At 49.6% G+C, this 20,913-nt stretch overlaps 1 protein-coding gene across 1 annotated transcript in view; it reads right to left on the bottom strand.

Moving 5' to 3' along the window:
• The window catches only part of LOC135976406 (deleted in malignant brain tumors 1 protein-like), a 69,657-nt gene that overhangs the window by 26,762 nt on the left and 21,982 nt on the right, over positions 1–20,913 (bottom strand). Inside the window, exons 3-4 of the mRNA XM_065571828.1 lie at positions 15,061–15,390; positions 8,367–8,696 (exon numbers count right to left, since the gene is read on the bottom strand). Coding sequence (XP_065427900.1) covers positions 8,367–8,696; positions 15,061–15,390 — 660 coding nt within the window. The remainder of the gene's footprint in view (positions 1–8,366; positions 8,697–15,060; positions 15,391–20,913) is intronic.

Genomic DNA, 20,913 nt, shown 5'->3' with positions numbered 1-20,913 from the left:
TACCCAGGTCCCCATTGTGCCACAGAGGAGTCTGGCCTAGAAATAGACGCCAACTGGCAGAGGGCACAGGAATGCCTAGAGTTATACGGGGATCACCTGGGTGAGCTATATGCACAATAGTTCACCAAAGGTGGGTTGTGAGGTCTCTGCCAAGAGCCAGTAGACTGCTTGTCAAACTAACCGGGGAAGATGTTTGTATGGGACATAGTTGAAGAGAGATGTAAAACGTAGAATATGAGGTGTTGAAGTGAAGCTTGTCACCTGCGCCATGGCAATCCCTTCGGCTGAGCCAATCAGCACATAGAAGGAAGCACAGCCGTGGAGACAGGCTATATTCACTGTCTGGGCCCAGTGGGAGCCTGAGAATTTACAAAGACAGAGGAACCTCAACACAAGTCTCTAAAGAGGGACCTCCTCTGGGAAGAGACAATGGTCTGTGCCTACAAAGAAAGAGGAGAAGGGACAAGAGCTCCCTTTCACCCAGGAGGCGGCTGACAGTGTTTGTCTCAGGAAGAGGAGATCACAGCCAAGCCTGGACTAAAACCCTGGAAGGACTGTGGCGTAAGCGTTGCTCTACCAGACAGAAAAGTATCTTGTTCAATGAGGCTAGGCTCTAGTCAGTGTGATATGATTTTATCCCCGAGGTTTTTTCCCCTAGCAGTACCCGTCGGGTAGGCTGTGGAGACCCCTGGAGTGGCACATTCATGGCGGTGTATATAGATCCCAGCAGACCCGCTGCCTGCTCAGTTCCTTCTTGCCGGAATACTCCAACAGAGGGAAGGCAGATGGTTTTGGAATGGACATGAGCAACACATTTTGAAGAACAACAGTTACGAGAGTTAGATAACCGTTTTTCTCTTCAAGTGATTGTTCATGTGCATTCCAATAGGTGACTCCCAAGCAGTTTTCCTTGGGGAGGGGTTGGAGTTCACCTGGTTGAGGAATGCAGGACTGCTCTGCCAAAGGCTGCATCGTCCCTTGCCTGTTGGGTAATGGTGTAATGTGACGTGAAGGTGTGGACAGAGGACCACATTGCTGCCTTGCATATTTCCTTGATAGGGACCTGTACCAGGAATGCTGTGGACGATGTCTGCGCTCTCGTAGAGTGCACCATAAGCGAAGGGGCTGGAATTTTATTCAGGTCGTAGCAAGTCCTGATACAGGACGTGATCCATGATGAAATGCGCTGGGACGAGATCAGAAGCCCCTTCATCCTTTCTGCGATTGCAATAAAGAACTGTGGTGACTTACGAAATCGCTTTGTGTGCTCAGTATAGAATGCTAGGGGATGCCTGACGGCCAGAGAATGGAACATGCGCCCTCTGTTACTGATATGTGGCTTAGGAAAGAACACAGGTAAAAATATGTCCTGGTTCACATGAAACTGGGAGACTAACTTTGGCAGAAACGCAGGGTGAGGGCGTAGCTGCACCTTGTCTTTATAAAAGACCATATAGGGGGGCTCGAAAGTCAGCGCTCGGAGTTGGGATACCCTTCTGGCCGAGGTTATGGCCACCAGAAAGGCCACCTTCCAGGAAACGTAGGACAGAGGGCAGGTCGTCATGGGCTTGAAACGGGGCCCCATGAGTGTGGACAGGACCAGGTTGAAGTCCCACTGGGGAATGGGCCATTGTACCTGGGTATAAACTCTGTCCAAGGCCTTGAGAAACCAGCCCACCATGGGATTACTGAAGACTGACCTCCCCGCTGCCTGCAGGTGGAAGGCCGAAATGGCAGCCAGGTGTACCCTATGAGATAATATTGCCAACCCCTGCAGCTGGAGGTATAACAGGTAGTCCAAAACAAGGGGAACTGGAGCTAGCTGTGGTGCAGTGCTCCTCTGAAGAGACCAGATGGAGAAGAACATCCATTTTGCCAGGTACGTGTCATGAGTGGAGGGTTGCCTACTTCCCAGCAGGACCTCCCTCACTGGGTCTGAACACTGAAGCTCAAGAGGGTTTAGCCATAGAATTTCCATGCCATGAGGTGGAGGAACTCCAGGTTGGGGTGTTGTAGGTGTCTGTGGTCCTGTGTGATGAGGCTCAGGCACACAGGAAGGGCTACTAGTCTGTCCACTGAGAGGTTCATCAGCAGGGGCCACGCTGGCGCTATGAGGATAATTGAAGCTCTGTCCCAGCAAGTCTTAAGGAGGACTCTGTACAGCAGGTGACTTGTCCATGAAAGGTGAAAGGCGTCTGTGATGCAGCCTGGGCTGTGGTTCAGGAAAGAGCAGAATCGCTGGCACTTCCTGTTGCTCCACAGCTCGTAGAGGTCTATGAAAAATGGAGTGTGCGATGTCTGGCCTGAGGTGACTGTGAAACGAGCGGCTGAGGCAATCGGCTAGCTTGTTTTCTGCTCCCGGAAGATGCAACACCTCTAGGTGTATCGAGTGAGCCATGCAAAAGTCCCACAGCTCGAGGGCTTCCTAGCTCGGAGAGAGTTCAAAGCACTACCCTATTTGTTTATATAGAGCATCGCTGCAGTGTTGTCTGTCAGCACCAACACACATGCACCCTGAAGGCGGGTCTGGAACTCTTGGCATGCCAGACGAACCGCCCTCAGCTCCCTTACATTGATATGCAGCGATAGTTCTGCGTGGGACCATAGGCCTTGGGTTCTGATATTGCCCAGGTGCGCTCCCCAACTGAGCGCCTAGGCGTCCGTGACTAGCGATAGCGTAGGTTGAGGTTTGGCAAAGGGTACTCCCGCACAGACCACTTGTGGCTGCAGCCACCAGTGGAGAGACTCAAGAATGAGAGTGGGGAGGGTAAGTATCCTGTCCATTGGGTCCCTGCTTGGCCCGTGTACTCGTGCCAACCACAGCTGGAGGGAGCGAAGGCGTAACCTGGTGTTCTTGATCATGTATGTGCAGGCCGCCGTATGCCCCAACAGTTTCATGCAATTTCTGGCCATGGTTGTGCGGAATCGGTGAAGGTTTTCGATAATGTCCATGAGTGCTTGGAAGCGCACTTGGAAGTGCTTGGTCAGGAACGCCCTGGCCTGTGTTGAGCCCAAGAGAGCTCCTATGAATTCTATTCTCTGCGTAGGGGCTGGTGTGGATTTGGGCACATTCAATATGAGGCCCAGCCTGTGGAATGTGGCCCAAGCCAGAGACACATGCTCTGCAGCCTGTGCTTGCGACTCGGCCGTGATAAGCGAGTCGTCCAGGTAAGAGAATACTTGCATCTGCCGTTTGTGGAGGAAGGCTGCAATGATTGCCATACACTTTGTGAATACCCGGGGGGCCGCCAAGAGCCCAAACAGGACCACTCTGAACTGGTAGTGCTGGCCACTGACCACAAATCAAAGAAAATGTCTGTGGGCCAGGATAATGGAGATATGAAAGTACACATCTTTCAAGTCGAGTGCGGCGTACCAGTCCCCCGGATCCAGGGAAGGAATGATGGGAGCCAGAGAGACCATGTGAAACTTCACTTTCCTCATGAATGTGTTGAGGTCTCACAGATCCAGGATAGGCCGGAGCCCACCCTTGGCCTTGGGGATGAGGAAATAGTGGGAGTAGAACCTCTTGCCCCTGAACTCCTGAGGAACCTCCTCTATTGCCCCTAGAGCAAGGAGCGATTGCACCTCCTGCAAGAGGAGTAGTTCATGACAAGGGTCCCTGAAGAGAAACGGGGAAAGGGGGTGGGAGGGCGGGAGGGAACAGAATTGGATAAAATATCCCATCCGTACCGTGCTCAGGACCCAGTGATCTGAAGTGATCTGGGACCATGCACGGTAGAAGCGGGAGAATCAATTCACAAAGGGCGGGTAAGGATCCAAATTCAATACTGATGCTCCGTCCTCGGGTGCATCTTCAAAAGTTTGGCTTCGGGCCTGGGGGCTGTTTGGCCAAACTCTGGCCTTGGCCCAGAGTAGAAGTGACATGGGGGCTGAGGCTTAAATGGCTTTCTTTGGGGTGCAGGGGTGTGGATCCCCAAAGGTTTTAAAGTCACTTCGAGTCCTTAAGGTTGTGCAGGCAAGAATCCATATTTTGGGCAAACAGGGCTGCACGGTTAAAGAGGAGGTCCTGGATCGTGTTCTCGACTTCACGTGGTATCCCAGACACTTTCAGCCACACACTGCACCTCCTTGTAATAGCGGTGGCCATAGTCCAAGCCGCTGAGTCTGCCTCGTCTAACATGGCCTGGAGGGATGTTCTCAAGACCACTCTGCCCTCCTCGAGGCACGTGCTAAACTCCTTGTGAGAGTCAGCTGGGAGTAACGCCTGGAATTTTGCTAACAAGCTCCAGGAATTGGAAGCAGCTGAGTACCGCTTGCTGGTTGGCCACTCGAAGCTGGAGCCCCCCGGTCGAGTAGACCTTTCGGCCGAAAATGTCCAGCTTCTTAGCATCCTGTGACTTTGGGGTGGGACCTGGCTGCCCCTGTCGCTCCTTATGATTTGCCGCAAAGATCACCAGAATCCCCAGTTGGGGGTGGGTGAAAAGGTATTTGTACCCTTTCTTTGGCAAAAAATAGCATCTCTCCACCCCTTTAGCAGTGGGTGGTATTGAGGCCGGAATCTGCCAGAGCATCCTAGTAGTATGCTGGATCGTTCTTATCAGGGGCAAGGGCACCCTAGATGGACAGTCCAGGGAAAGGATGTCCACCATCGGGTCCGACTCCAGGATGCCGCCTGGTAGCACTGGCCTTACGAGCAGGGCAGCAGTGCTGGTGCTCCTTGGAGGAGTCCTTTCCTGCTGCCAGGACATCCAACACCAAGGCCGGGGGGCTGCGCACCAATGATGCGGTGCCATTTCCAGTGCCGGCTGGGTGCGGAGAGCCGATTCCAGCAGGAGGAGCTTTCAATGATAGTCCCGGTCTCTCTTAGTCCTGGGTCTGAAGCTCCTGCAAATTGGGCACTTGTCTGTCTGATACCGTCTCCGAGGCACTTGAGACAAGGAGCGTGTGGATCGCTTGTGGGCATAGGTTTCGCACACCTCTCGCACTCCTTTAACCCCTGTGACCGAGGCATACCCAGGTGCCTGGGGAAACTGGGGTGGGGGGAAAGCCCCCCAAAGTGAGCCCAAATTATTAGAAACTACTATATAACTAACTATTAACTATCTACAACTAAGAAAAGGGAACCACTAGTAGGGTGTCCAGACAGCAAGTGTGAAAAATCGGGACGGGGAGGGGGATAATAGGAGCCTGTATAAGAAAAAGACCCCAAAATCGGGACTGTCCCTATAAAATTGGGACATCTGGTCACCCTAACCACTAGGTAGGCACTTGCGAATGCAAGAGATTCAGCTGATCCAACGACAGTCACTGGCACTAAGAAGGAACTGAGCACATGGCAGGTCTGCAGGGAACTATATACACCACTATGAAGACGCCCCTCCAGGGGTTTCCACAGCCAACCCGATGGGTACCACTAGGGAAAAACCTTCCGATGATTGTGCATGCGCGCACACCTATTGGTATGAACATGAGAAATCATGCAAAGAAGAACATAGCAACTCCCACTGATGGGTTTCAACAGCCTCTACAACAGCCTGTTAGGAGTTCACGCCCTGTCAATTAATCACGGTTAACTTACACGATTAACTCAAAAAAAAGATCATGATTAAAAAAATTGATCACTAATTGCAGTTTTAATCGCACTGTTAAACAATAGAATATCAATTGCAATTTATTAAATATTTTGCATATTTTCTATGTTTTCAAATATATTGATTTTAATTACAACACAGAATACAATGTGTATAGTTCTCACTTTATATTATTACAGTTGAAGTTGTTTTATCCGGCATGTTGGGGAAACGGGGGGTGCCGGTAAATGAAAAATGCTGGTTAACTAAGAGGGAGGGAGTTTGGGTGTGGGAGGGAGTGTGGGGCTGGGAGTTGGGGCACACGAGGGGCTCTGAGAGGACGTTTGGGTGCAGGAAGGGGCTCGGGGCAGGCAGTTGGGGCATGGTATCAAGCGCAGGCACTCACCTCAGGTGGCTCCCCAAAAGCAGCAACATGTCCCGGCTCCTCCTAGGTGGAGGCGCGGCAGGTGGCTTGGTGCACTATATCCGCCAGCACGTGCCACCCCCGCAGCTCCCATTGGCCATGGTTGCCAGTCAATAGGAGCTGTGCAGCCGGCATGGGGAGGAAAAATGCAGAGCCACTGGCGTGCCTCTGCTTAGGAGTAGCCAGAGCTCAGGACAGGTCGCCACTTACGGGGAGTCATCCAAGGTGAGCTGCCCATGGATCTTACACATCGCACCCCCTCCCGCGTACTAAGACCCCTCCAAAGCCTGCGCTCCACACTCACTCCTGCACCCCAGCACCCTGCCGGCACCATGCCAACCGGACTATAAACGGGCATTTCAATTAAGGTCAGAAACACCGATTTATAGAGCTTTCCTGTTGGCGAAGTGATGGAAAAAACAGATTTTATTGTGTTTTGCTTTCATTTAATCTGACAAAATATGACTTGTTCTGTTTTGACTTATAATCACTTAAAATCTATCTTCATAGTTAATAACTCAGTTTGTTTGTTCAACCTGAAGCAGCGTGTTTGGTTTGAAGCATGTCAGAGACTCCCCTTGGGATAACAAGCCTGGTACATCCCAATTTCTTTGTTAAATTGATGAACTCATATAAGCCTGCAGCGTCAAGCAGGCATAACTGGAGAGTGCAAGAAGGAGGTTCCTCAGGTTGTGTCTGGGACTGGCAATATTGGCTAGTGTCATTTGGTTGCACAATCCAAGGAGCAGCTTACATGTCAGAGGCTGTGTGTGAACAGCCCAGGAGTGGGGGTTCTCACAGCAGAGCAGGGAAAGGCTGGCTCCCACAGTCAAGGATTGGAGTGACCTAGCAGATCACCAGTCCAGATAACACCAGAGGGGAACGTCACAGAACCAATGTGAGATTTCTAAAGCTAGTTACAGCACTCAACCCAAGGTTTAAAAATCTGAAGTGCATTTCAAAATCTGAGAGGGATGAGGTGTGGAGCATGCTTTCAGAAGTCTTAAAAGAGCAACACTCCAATGTGGAAACTACAGAACCTGAACCACTAAAAAAGAAAATCAACCTTCTACTGTTGGCATCTGACTCAGATGATGAAAATGAACATTTGTCGGTCTGCGCTGCTTTGGATCGTTAGTGAGCAGAACCCATCATCAGCATGGACGCATGTTCTCTGGAATGGTGGTCGAAGCGTGAAGGGACAAATGAATTTTTACCGCATCTGGCACATAAATATTTTGCTACACCAGCTACAACAGTGCCATGTGAATGCCTGTTCTCACTTTCAGGTAACATTGTAAACAGGAAGCAGGCAGCAAAGGTAAACTAATTTCTCTGTCTGAGCGATTGGCTGAATGAGATGTAGGACTGAGTGGACTTGTAGGATCTAAAATTTTACATTGTTTTATTTTTGATTACGGTTATTATTTGTAAATCATTCTACATTTTTAAGTTCAACATTCCTGATAAAGAGATTGCACTACAGTACTTGTATGAGGTGAACTGAAAATAATATTTGTTTTGTTTCTTTTTTACAGTGCAAATATGTGTAATCAAAAATAAATATAAAGTGAGCACTGTACACTTTCTATTCTTTGTTATAATTGAAAGCAATATATTTGAAAATGTAGAAAACATCTCGTAAAATTGAAATAAATAGTATTCTATTATTCTGTAAAGATGCGATTAATTGTACAATTAATAATGATAATGCTTTTATCTCACAATTAATCATGATTATCTTTTTAATAACTTGACAGCCCTACTCCCCACCACTACCATGCAGACACCCTGTGGAGTGGAACAGAGAGACAGGCCACACAAACTCATAAGCTGTGTAGGAGAGGTAGTTAGGAAGAACCCTGTCTCCAGTCACAACAGTGGGGTATATTACAACTTTATGTGTAATTAGCTGAGATGTAAATCACCCAGAGTGACATAGATAGGAACCCCACACATCATAAAGATATCCATGAGTGGCTGCAGGATCCATTCAACCCGAAGTCACACAAATGGGATCTACAGTTACCCAGTGCCCCATTGTGCTGTAGCTGGGAGGGTCTCTCACAGAGGAACACGTACCGCTCCCTGCAGCACAGACCCTAAGTGGAGTGCTGGGGCACTGGTCCAGCACTGACTTAGAGGGGAGAGCACCCCCTACTGGGCCCCCATCCCGTTCCCTGCAGCACAGGCATGTAGAACTGTGTGGGGAAATGGGGTCAGCACTGATACCATGGGAGGAGAGACACTTACTGTGAACCCAAAATGGCTCCTTACAGTACAGGGCCTTACCACCATGCTGGGGCACTTGGGTCAGCACTGACTCAGACAGGCGAGCTGGGTCTCTCCTGACAGATTCCCAGCCCGATCCCTGCACCACCCACAGTGACGTGATGGATGCAAGTTACCTGAGCACACAACACCAGCATCTTTTCTGTGGTTACAGTTATTCTCTCCCCAAGGCCGAGCCCTGCAATCGGAGAGGGCACCTTCTGTCCCTGTGCAGTTGATGTCATCCAGCCAGATACGGTCAGATCCTTGCCCAAAGCGAGCCCCACCTGGGGCTGATAACGCTGTCCCACAGCCCAGCTGCCTGCACACGACTCCGGCATCCTGTAAGTCCCAGCTGTCATCACACACGGTTCCCCACTTCTGGTTGTGAAGCACCTCGACTCTCCCAGCGCAGCGACTTGGGCTGTTCACCAGTCGGAGCTGAGCCACTTCTGATATGCCAGAGTCTGCAGACACCCAAGGCAATAAACACTCAGGGAAGTTCCTGTGCATCTGATCTCTCATGTCACTGGGGAACGTAGCACCTCCCGCCGACGGATCTGACCGGTCTCTGCGCACAACCACTGCCAATCAAGGGCTTCCCACCACTGACCAGGCTAATAACTTGGGCAATGATGATGTTTGTCCACTCCCCTCCCAGCCAGCTGTCACCTAGTTAGGCTGTCACCTAGTTAGGCAGACTGGACGGCACTCTGACCTACTGCTCCCATTAGAGCACTTATAAAGATCACCCCCCGCACTGCTGGCAGGAACCTCCTGGGGAGCAGATTTACACCCTCACTCCTGGTGCTTGTATTTGCTCCAGTGCGATACTGTGCAGTGCTGCAGGGCAGATACTGGGATAAGCATCTTGGTGACTGGGAGCTGAACACAATCACCCATGTCATTAGCGGTTGCCTTAGCCTGACATCAGCATCGAATTTACATGTGTTGGCTCCATAGCTCCCTGAAACCATCACACTGACAGCTCTCCCCTGACAGCTAGTGATGAGCTGGGGAGGGGAAAAGGCTTCAGGAGCAGATAGTATTTACAAAACACAGCAACTCTGCCTATGTATCCAGCAGACAGAGCTGTGTTGGCTGATGCTGGGTTGCAATCACTGTAGTACTTGAATGCAGGGGTAGTGAAATGTTGTTGTCCTGATTGTCTGAGTAAAGGGCAGCAGCAATGTGCTTAGCCTGCTCTGACTAATGGGGTCACCCACAACTGAACTTAACTCACTAATCAGGGGGCTCAGATGTAAACAGAGTCAGAATGGGCTCTACCCTGACATCTGGTGGTGAGGACTTCAGGGCACACCCACCCTTGCCTAGCATGATGGGACTTCTTGCTCAAATGGTCACTTTGGCTGCTGTGGGATCCCCAGTCTCTTTGTTATTGGGGCAGGAGTAATGAAGTGTTGTTATTCAGGTTATGTGAATCAAGGACAGTAGAACTGGACTTGGGGTTGTATGATGGAGGGACTCGCCCTCAACTGATTTGCACTCGCTAGGCAAGGGACATGGGTTCCAAAACCCAGTGAATTGAGAAAGGTTGTGATAGATATGTGTATCTGGTAGTGTGGGCCCCATCTGAGGGTCCTGAACACTACTCTTACTTCTTCTCTCTCCTTTGTGTAACAACAACGCTAATTTTGGCTTCATTAGAAGTCTTCTTACGTGCTACAGAGCTGAAATCACTGATACCTGGGTCTAAGCATTCAACCTAATTTGGGCTAGTGGTGCACCAGTACTGAGGCTCCCCTATTACCAGCTAAAATCACTAAGAGCTGTAGTCACTGAGAGCTGGGTTAAGTGGGGGGCCTGAAGAGAAGTTGGCAAGTGGCTAGCAGGCTGGCTAGAGGAGAGGCGCAGCTGGTGGCACAGATAGCAGGGTGGCTGGCGGAGTGGAGCGGATAGTGGAGAGGTGCGGCTGCTGGAGCGGATAGCAGGGCGGTTGGTGAAGCGGAGCAGCTGGCGGTGAAGATTGCAGGAAAACCCCACAGAAAGGCATGGCAATCGGCCGTCAACCCGAGCAGCAGAGCATGCAAGATGCCCCTCCATTCTACCCCCACTTCCACCAACGCAAGGGGAAGTAAACTCTGCAGATGAACTTCTGAACTCTGGGGAGCTGCACTGACCAAGGACGAAAACTGTGGGAGGGGTGGCTGTTGGGTTGCGGGACTCACGAACCACTCTGGGGCTGCACTGACCAAGGTCAGAAACTGTGGGAGGGATAACTGTTGGTTTGCTGGACTTAAGATCCTGAGGGGAAAAGGAGACTGCCAACCTTACTTGGGAGTGGGTTTTTTGCTCATGGTTTGTGTTAGGAATTTTGTTACTGGAGTTTCCCCCAACATAATGCAGGATAATGTTTCCCTCCTTTATTAAAAGGCTTTTGCTACACTCAGACTCTGTGCTTGCAAGAGGGGAAGCATTGCCTCTTAGAGACACCCAGGGGGATGGTATGTAATTGTCCCAGGTTGCTGGGTGGGGGCTTGAGCCGGTTTTGTGTTGTGTTATTGAAATGGAACCCCTAGATACTGAACCCGGCCCTTGTTGCTGCCAACTCTGACGGGTAGACAGACACCAGACTCCTATCAAGAGTGAGAGGGGGTGGAGATGGGTGCTTCTGCTGAGGGGTGTGGGCTCTGTGTAAGATGTCTAGAAATGGTTTAATCTGCCCCTCACCACTCTTCAAAGATAGAGCTAATTAAGGCTCCATTAGGAGTCTTTTTGGTTTCAGTGATCACTAGAGCTGAAATCACCTGCTGTGAGACAGTGTTTCTGCTCAGCCTGCTTCAGCACTGAGGTTTCCTCACTAAGAGCTGACAGTCACTGAGAGCTGGGTGGAGCCTCAAGAGAGCGACCTACAGAGCTCACAGTAGAAAGGCCGGGGGCAGCAGAAGGTGAGGGCGAGCCGAGTGGTGAGTGACTGGCAGGGCAGCTGCCACCAGAGCAAGAACCCAGACAGCAAGGCGAGCCAGGCACTCTCCTCCCAGCCCCCATGGTGGGAGCTGAACTCAAATAGGTGCACCTCTGAACTCTGGGTCTTTACTAACCAAGGACAACCACTATGAGTGAGGTGTGGTGGAGGGAGAAGGGAGCGGCACTTTAAAGGAACTTTTGGTTGCTGGACTCAAGAACCTGAGGCAAAAGACACTGACCAAAATACTCTGGGGGAGGTGTTTTGCTCATGGTTTTATGTTTATAAAACCTGTTTGTTGCTTTTCCCCAAGTTAATGCCGGGGGACTACCCTCCTTTTATTAAAAAATACTCTGTGCTTACAAGAGAGGAAGCTTTGCCTCGTAGAAGCACCCATGGGGTGGATGTGTACTTGTCCCAGGTTACTGGGTGGGTGCTCAAGCCGGATCTGTTTTATATTGCTGGAAAGGAACCCCTAGATATTGAACCCGGCCATGGTCGCTTCCGATGCCACTAGCAGAAGGGTTACATAGATATCGACTTGTGACAATCCGAAGAAGTGAGCTGTAGCCCACAAAAGCTTATGCTGAAATAAATTTGTTAGTCTCTAAGGTGCCACAATACTCCTGTTCTTTTTGCGGATACAGACTAACACGGCTGCTACTTAGAAACAAAGAAGAAGACTCCCCCCACTGACATGCAGCCACTTCTGGGGTAGGACAGGGCAGCTGAGAAACAGGACAGGGAAATATGTAAGCTGTGTAGGGCCAGAAGTGAGGAAGAATTGTGTCTCCTGTGTCCAGCTCCTGGGGAAGTTACAACTTCAGGACTAATTCCCTGAAATGCAAATCCGCCGTTACACAGTGATTAGGAACCAGACTCTTGAGAAATTGGCCCTGGATTTTTAGTTTGAGTGAGCGGCTGCAGGCTCCGTTGACACCAAATCCGACCAGTGGAAGCTGCAGTTACCCAGATCCCATTGTGCCACAGAGGAGTCTGGCCCAGAGATAAGTAGACGCTGTTAGGCAAGAGTTAAAAATTCAGTTAGCAGCTGAGGCAGAAACCCAGGTAACTAACAAGCAGGCCCAAGGACAATGACAGCTGTAAACACTTGATAACTTAAATGGTCAGATGTCCACCCTGTAACTTGGCCTCTCAGTAAGGAAGACCAGTACAACCCTCCGCTGCTCTCCAGATATCTGTGAACATTCATCCCTATCCCCATCCCACCCCACCCCTTCCCCTTCAGGGTAGTCATAAATAATTGATGTAATCAGGATGGTTTCTATGCGTATGTTCTGTTCCTGTCATTATCATGTTAAGTGTTCTTTCCCTCCCTCTCTTTTGCTGAAACAATGTTTCTCTTTGTAAGTACACAATAAATGCAAATGGAATAATAAGAAAATTTATATAACTGCTCACTGTAACATCATACTTTTGAATCTATTTATGAGTCTTTTCGGTGCTGTGAATAAACCTCTTCAGTATTGTCTGTGCTGCCTGATTCTTGGGGGAAAGAATCTCCTTGCTTCACAACGCCAACTGGCAGAGGGCACAGGGATGCCTAGAGTTATACAAGGATCCCCTGGGTGAGATATATGCACAATAGTTCACCAAAGGTGGTATGTGAGGTCTCTACCAAAAGCCAGCAGCTTGCTGGACCATCTAATGGGAGCAAGATGTTTCTATGGGACATAGTTGAAGAGAGATGTAAAATATAGAAGGTGATGCTCTAGAAGTGTTGAAGTGAAGCTTTTCACCTGCACCATGGCAATCCCTTCCATAGAGCCAATCAGCACATACAACACAGCCGTGGAGACAGGCTATATTCACTGCCTGGGCCCAGTGGGGGCCTGAGAATTTACAAAGACAAAGGACCCTCAGCACAGGTCTCTGAACAGAGACCACCTCTGGGAAGAAACAGTGTGTGACGTTGTGCAGTCTATATGGTTTTATAAAAACTAATAAGCCAATATAATGTAACTGAGATAGTTTTAGAGAAAATACGGTAATAAGTGAATGTAACGTAACTGGGATATGCCTCATGCAAAAGGTCTCTTGTAAGGTATCATTACAAAGCTTATAATCTACTGAGTATGATCATCTGATTTGTATAAATGTACCACTCTTGTATCTAAAACTAGAAATATAAAATGTAACTCTGAGGGCCTATTGTAATTGTGTAAAGTGTGGGCCATTAATGATGGTTTGGAATCTTGATGACTCCCATTGTCTGCAGATGGCTGTATTTACCTGTGAGTCTTCCTGTATATGTGTGTGCTGGCAAGTGAGTAATGAAGTCTTGCAGTGACATGTGATCATGTCACCTGAACTGGAATCCATCTTTAACTTGGTGCTTTTCCAGTGAGGGGGGGTGGAAACCCAGAGAGACAAAGAGTTCCCGCCTTATGCACAAGATATATAAAGGGGGGGAAGAGAAGAGAGAAAGGGAGAAGCCATCATGAAGAATCCCCTAGCTACCACCTGAGCTGCAACAAGAGCTGTACCAGGGGAAAGAATTGTGCCCAGGCCTGGAAGGTGTCCAGTCTGAGAAAAGCTTACTGAAACATCTGAGGGTGAGATTATCTGTATTTAGTTTGATTAGGCATAGATTTGCGCATTTTATTTTATTTTGCTTGGTGACTTACTTTGTTCTGTCTGTTACTACTTTGAACCACTTAAATCCTACTGTCTGTATTTAATAAAATCACTTTTTATTTAGTATAATTTACTCAGAGTATGTATTAATACCTGGGGGAGCAAACAACTGTGCGTATCTCTCTATCAGTGTTATAGAGGGCGAACAATTTATGAGTTTGCCCTGCATAAGCTTTATGCAGGGTAAAACGGATTTATTTGGGTTTAGACTCCATTGGGAGTTGGGCATCTGAGTGCTAAAGACAAGCGCACTTCTGTACGCTGTTTTCAGGTAACTTGCAGCTTTGGGACAAGTGATTCAGACCCTGGGTCTGTGTTGGAGCCAGACGGGAGTGTCTGGCTCAGCAAGACAGGGTGCTGGAGTCCTGAGCTGGCAGGGAAAACAGAAGCAGGGGTAGTCTTTGCACATCGGGTGGCAGCTCCCAAGGGGGTTTCTGTGATCCCACCCGTCACACAGTGGTCTGTACCTATAAAGAAAGAGGAGAGGGGACAAGAGCTCCCTTTCACCCAGGAGGCAACTGACAGCATTTGTCTCAGGAAAAGGAGATCACAGCCAAGCCTGGAGTAAAACCCTGGAAGGACTGCACGGGTGAGCGTTGGTCAACCAGACAGAAAAGTATCTTGTTTAATGAGTCTACGCTCTAGTCAGCGTGGTATGATTTTATTGGCCATGGAACCATTTCTTTCCAACCCCTCTCCTTGCTACCCCTCGAATCTCTACACTCTGTGAAATCACTTCTCCTTGGTGTGACTGTGAAGGAATCTGGAGCTGTGTGTTGATTGGGGCAGAGATCGGAGGTGGAGCTGGTCACCTTGGGAACGTGGTCCTTTGGGAGCAGTAGATCTGTGACTGGTGTGAATGCCCCGGGAGACACGGACTAGGTGCTGCAGGAGGACACTCGGAGGGCTCAGGGGTGAAGTGTGCATATTGCCACCCCCTCCACAAGACCTAGAGGGAATGGCTTGTGTGGCCTGTGGCCGAGGAAGGCGGGGACCTGCCGCCAGCGGGAACAGACAAGGCTTCCTCATGCTAGAGGCCCATGGCACCACACTGTGGTATTAGGGCCAGCACAACTGCAAACGGAGAGCGCCCCCAACTGACACCCCCCTACCTGCAATACACGCCCTTAGCACCATGCTGGGGCACTGGGGTCAGCGCAGACTCAGACAGGAGAGCTGGGTCTGTGCTGAAAGCTTCCCAGCCCGATCCCTGCACCACCCACAGTGATTTGATGGATGCAAGTTACCTGAGCACACAACACCGGCATCTTCTCCGTGGGTACAGTTATTCACTCCCCAAGGCCGAGCCCTGCAATCGGAGAGGGCAACTTCTGTCCCTGTGCAGTTCACGTCATCCAGCCAGATAAGGTCAGACCCTTGCCCAAATCGAGCCCTTCTTTGGGCTGATAACACCGTCCCACAGCCCAGCTGCCTGCACACAACTCCGGCATCCTGTAAGTCCCAGCTGTCATCACACACGGTTCCCCACAGCTGGTTGTGAAGCACCTCGACCCTCCCAGCGCAGCGACTCCTGCTGTTCACCAGTCGGAGCTGAGCCACTTCTGAGATGCCAGCGTCTGCAAACACCCAAGAGAATAAACACTCAGGGAGGTTCCTGTGCATTTGATCTCTCATGTGGCTGGGGAACTTAGTGCCTCCTGCAGACGAATCTGATCGGTCTCTGCCACTTCCTGTCAAGAGCTCCCCACCACTGACCAACCTGAACATTGGGCAATGTTGAAGTTTGTCCACTCCCCTCCCAGCCAGCTCTCACCTAGTTAGGCTGTCATCAAATTAGGCAGACTGTACTGCAGTCTGACCTACTGCTCCCACTACAGCACTTAAAAAGATCACCCCCCGCACGGCTGGCAGGAACCTCCTGGGGAGCAGATTTACACCCTCACTCCTGGCGCTGGTATTCGCTCCAGTGCGATACTGTGCAGTGCTGTGGGGCAGATGCTGGCATTAACATCTTGGTGACTGGGAGCTGAACACAGTCACCCGTGTCATTAGTTGTTGCCTTGGCCTGACATCAGCATCGAATTTACATGTGTTGGCTCCATAGCTCCCTGAAAACGTCACCCAGAGTCCATCCCCCTTAGAAAAGGCTTCAGGACCAGATTGTGTTTACAAGAACACACCCACTCTGCCTAGGTATCCAGCAGACAGAGCTTTGTTGGCTGGTACTGGGTTACAAATCACTGTAGTACTTCAATGCAAGGGTAGTGAAATGTTGTTGTCCTGATTGTCTGAGTAAAGGGCAGCAGAACTGTGCTTAGCCTGCCCTGACTGAGTGGGTCACCCACAACTGAACTGAACTCACTAACCAGGGGGCTCAGACACCAGACCCCCTATCACGAATGAGAGGAGGTGGAGATGGATGTTCCTGCTGAGGTGTGTGCGTACTGTGTAAGAGGTCTAGGCCCCTCACCTAATCTTAATCTTAATTTACCCCTCACCACTCTTCAAAGATAGAGTTAATTAAGGCTCCATTATGAGTCTTTTTGGTTCAAGTGATCACTAGAGCTGAAATCACCTGCTGTGAGACAGTGTTTTTGCCCAGCCTGCTTCGGTACTGAGGTTTCCCCACTAAGAGGTGACTGTCACTGAGAGCTGGGTGGAGACTGAAGAGAGCGACCTGCAGAGGGTACAGTAGGGGCAGTAGAAGGTGAGTGCGAGCAGAGTGGTGAGTGGCTGGCAGGGCAGCTGCCACCAGAGCAAGCACCCAGACAGCAGAGCGAGCCAGGCGCTCTCCTCCCTGCCCCCATTGGTGGGAGCTAAACTCACACAGCTGCACCTCTGAACTCTGGGTCTTCACTAACCAAGGACAACAACCACTGCAAGTGCAGTGCAGTGGAGGAAGAAGAGAGCGGCACCTTAAAGGAATTTTTGGTTGCTGGACTCAAGAACCTGAGGTAAAAGACACTGCCCAACGTACTCTGGGGGAGGTGTTTTGCTCATGGTGTTATGTTTATAAATCCTATTTGTGGCATTTTCCCAAGTTAATGTCGGGGGCCTTCCCTCCTTTTATAAAAAAGTTTCTTTTCTGTGCTGAGACTCTGTGCTTGCAAGAGGGGAAGCTTTCCCCTGTAGAAGCACCCATGGGGTGGATGTGTACTTGTCCCAGGTTACTGGTTGGGTGCTGAAGCCGGATCTGTGTTGTATTGCTGGAAAGGAACATCTAGATATTGAACCCGGCCCTGGTCGCTTCCGACGCCACTGGCAGAAGGGTTACATAGATATCCACTTGTGACATACACAAAAGAAGAAGACTCTCCCCACTGACATGCAGCCACTTCTGGGGTAGGACAGGGCAGCTGAGAAACAGGACAGGGAAATATGTAGGCTGTGTAGGGCAGGAAGTGAGGAAGAATTGCGTCTCCTGTGTCCAACACTTGTGGAAGTTACAGGTTCAGGACTAATTCCCTGAAATGCAAATCCGCCGGAACACAGTGATTCGGAACCGGACTCTTGAGAAATTGGCCCTGGATTTTTAGTTTGAATGAGCGGCTGCAGGCTCCATTGACACCAAATCCAACCAGTGGAAGCTGAAGTTACCCAGGTCCCCATTGTGCTGCAGAGGAGTCTGGCCCAGAGATAAGTAGACGCCAACTGGCAGAGAGCACAGGCAGGGCTGGCTTTAGGCCAATTCCACCAATTCCCCCGAATTGGGCCCCGCGCCTAAGAGGGCCCCGCGCCCAGTGGCAGGGCCGCCAGGGTGGGGGCAAGTGGCCGAGAATCCCTTCCCTGGCTAGAGGCTCCTTTTTAATTTTTACTCACCCAGCAGCGCTCCGGGTCTTCGGCGGCACTTCAGCGGCGGGTCCTTCACTCGCTCTGGGTCTTCAGCAGCAGGTCCTTCAGTGCCACCAAAGACCCGGAGCGAGTGAAGGACAAACCGCCGAAGACTACGAGTGCTGCCCGGTGAGAACAAGCCCCACATGGTTTTTTATGTGTTTTTTTTTTTTTTTCAGTCATCCCTGCCGGGGCCCCGTCAAAACTGTTCGAATCGGGCCCCGCACTTCCTAAAGCCGGCTCTGAGCACAGGGATGCCTAGAGTTATACAGGGATCCCCTGGGTGAGATATAGACATAGACAGCTGCAGAGGCAGAGGAGCCAGTAAACAGAGCTGTAAACAGGGGAGCTTGAGTTGCAGTTTGCAAGGGGAGTTTGCGGGGAAGACTAAGAGAGCCAGGCAGAGGAATAGACAGGCAGTGTGTGCTGGTCTGGCAGTGTTTTGGTGCTCATCGGTGGTTTGTTTTGCTGTGGGGGGTGGTGTTTTGGTTTTGTTTGTGTTTCGTGGACTCACAGGACTTAGGTGAGAAGGCTATGACAGATACAGAGGCAGCAGTGGTAGTGACCCAAGCAGTGGAAGACACATTGAAGATGACTGGATGTGGAAGCCGCGGCATGTACATGATCCTGCAGGGGTTACCTGAAAAGAGTTCCGTCTGCATGAAGTGCCACCTGATAGAGCTGATGGAAGAAAAGATCCGAGGACTGGCGATGCAGGTGGAAACTCTGATTGAGTTTAGAAGGGGATCAAGCAGATGATGGAGCAAAGACATGAGGAGGCTGAAGGGAAAAGCTCAGACTTGCAGATGGAAGCAGGACCAAAGAACTCTGAGGGGAGACTGCTGGGAGAGGAAAGTGGACAGTGGAAGCATGTGACTAAGAGAGCCAGGCAGAGGAAAAGACGGGCTAGTGAAGGAGAAATAGAGCTCAGGAACAGGTTTGCGGAGTTGGAAAATGAAGAAGGGGCACAGCAGGTGGTCACTGAAGGTGAGAGGGCAAGGAAGAAGAGAAGAGCAGCTAGTCCTACAGGAAGAGTCAATGGAGATAACAACACCAAATATGAGCCCCAGGAGGATACGGGATGGGTTGCAGAGAAATCGAGAGGACTTGCACCCAGAGGGAGCAGGGGATAGACCGGAGAATCACACCATCACTAGGAAAATGCAGGTCTACATGATTGGGGATTCCTTACTGAAAAGAACAGACAGGCCTGTAACTAGAGCTGATCCAGAGAACAGAAGGGTGTGCTGTCTGCCGGGTGCTAAGATACGGGATGTGGACCTGAGGCTGAAGAGGATCCTAACAGGAGCGGGAAAGAATCCACTGATTGTCCTTCATGTGGGAACAAATGATACGGCTAAATTCTCGCTAGAACGTTTCAAGGGAGATTATGCCAGACTGGGGAAGATGCTTAAGGAAATCGAGGCTCGGGTGATCTTCAGTGGGATTCTGCCTGTTCCTAGAGAAGGGCAACAAAGGTTTGACAAGATTATGATGATCAACAGATGGCTCAGGCAGTGGTGCTATAAGGAGGGCTTTGGGATGTATGGCCACTGGGAAGCATTCATGGACAGAGGACTGTTCTCTTGGGATGGACTTCACCTGACTAGGGTGGGAAATAGACTTCTAGGATGGAGGCTGGCACAACTGATTAAGAGAGCTTTAAACTAGAAATTTGGGGGAGATGGTTGGGAGATGTCCAGGTAATCTCCATGCTGGATTTTAACATTGAGAGGGAAGAAAATGAAGCAAGAAAGGATACAGCCGTGGGTAGGAGAATGGACTTAAGGAGGAAGGGTAGTGTAGATACCAGTCTAATAGGTGATACTGGTGGTAGACTGTCCGTGCCTAATCGGGTAAAGAATGTGAGAGAAACCAAAGAGCAAAAATTAAGATGTTTATACATTAATGTGAGGAGCCTAGGTAACAAAATGGGGGAACTAGAGCTATTGGTGCAGGAAGTGAAACCAGATATTATAGGGATAACAGAAACATGATGGAATAGTAGTCATGACTGGAGTACAGGTATTGAAGGCTATGTGCTGTTTAGAAAAGACAGAAATAAAGGCAAAGGTGGTGGAGTAGCATTGTATATCAATTGTGAGGTAGACTGTAAATAAATAAGAAGTGATGGAATGGATAAGACAGAGTCTGTCTCAGCAAAAATCACATTGGGGAAGAAAGGTACTAGAGCCTCCCCTGGGATAGTGCTTGGGTGTGCTATAGACCGCCGGGATCCAATTTGGATAAGGATAGAGACCTCTTTAATGTTTTCAATGTAGTAACTACTAATGGGAATTGTGTGATCATGGGAGACGTTAACTTCCCAGATATAGACTAGAGGACAAGTGCTAGTAATAATAATAGGGCTCAGATTTTCCTGGATGCGATAGTTGATGGATTCCTTCCCCAAGTAGTTGCTGAACCAACAAGAGGGGATGCCATTTTAGATTTGGTTTTGGTGAGTAGTGAGGACCTTATTGAACAAATGGTTGTAGAGGACAACCTTAGTTCGAGTGATCATGAGCTAATTCAGTTCAAACTAAATGGAAGGATAAACAAAAATAGATCTGTGACTATGGTTTTTGATTTCAAAAGGGCTAACTTTAAAAAATTAAGGAAATTAGTTAGGGAAGTGGATTGGACTGAAGAACTTGTGGATCTAAAGGCGGAGGAGGCCTGGAATTACTTCAAGACAAGGTTTTATCTGCAACAGATCTATTTTTGTTTATCCTTCCATTTAGAAAGAGAGAGGCCAAAAGCCATGTAGAGTTGGACCTTGCAAAGGGAATTAAAACCAATAGTAAAATGTTCTATAGCCAGATAAATAAGAAGAAAACAAAGAAAGAAAAAGTGGGACCACTAAACACTGAGGACAGAGTGGAGCTTAAGGATAATTTAGTCATTGCCCAATATCGAAATAAACACTTTGTCTCAGGCTTTAATGAGACTAATGAGGAGCTTAGGGATAATGGTGCGATGACAAATGGGAATGAGGATATGGAGGTAGATATTACCACATCCGAGGTAGAAGCCAAACTTGAACAGCTTAAAGGGGAGACTACAATGGGTCATACTGAAAGGTGAAAAGACGGTTACTCACCGTTGTAACTGTTGTTCTTCGAGATGTGTTGCTCATATCCATTCCATTAGGTGTGTGCGCGCCGTGTGCACGATCGTCGGAAGATTTTTACCCTAGCAACACCGGCGGGTCGGCTGTGGAGCCCCCTAGAGTGGCGCCTTCATGGCGCTGAATATATACCCCAGCCGACCCGGCGCCCCCTCAGTTCCTTCTTGCCGGCTACTCC

This window comes from Chrysemys picta, chromosome 17, assembly GCF_011386835.1.
Source record: "Chrysemys picta bellii isolate R12L10 chromosome 17, ASM1138683v2, whole genome shotgun sequence".
In the NCBI taxonomy this organism is placed as follows: domain Eukaryota; kingdom Metazoa; phylum Chordata; order Testudines; family Emydidae; genus Chrysemys; species Chrysemys picta.
The sequence above is the reverse complement of the archived record's forward strand: the minus strand, read 5'-3'. Positions and strand labels throughout refer to the sequence as shown.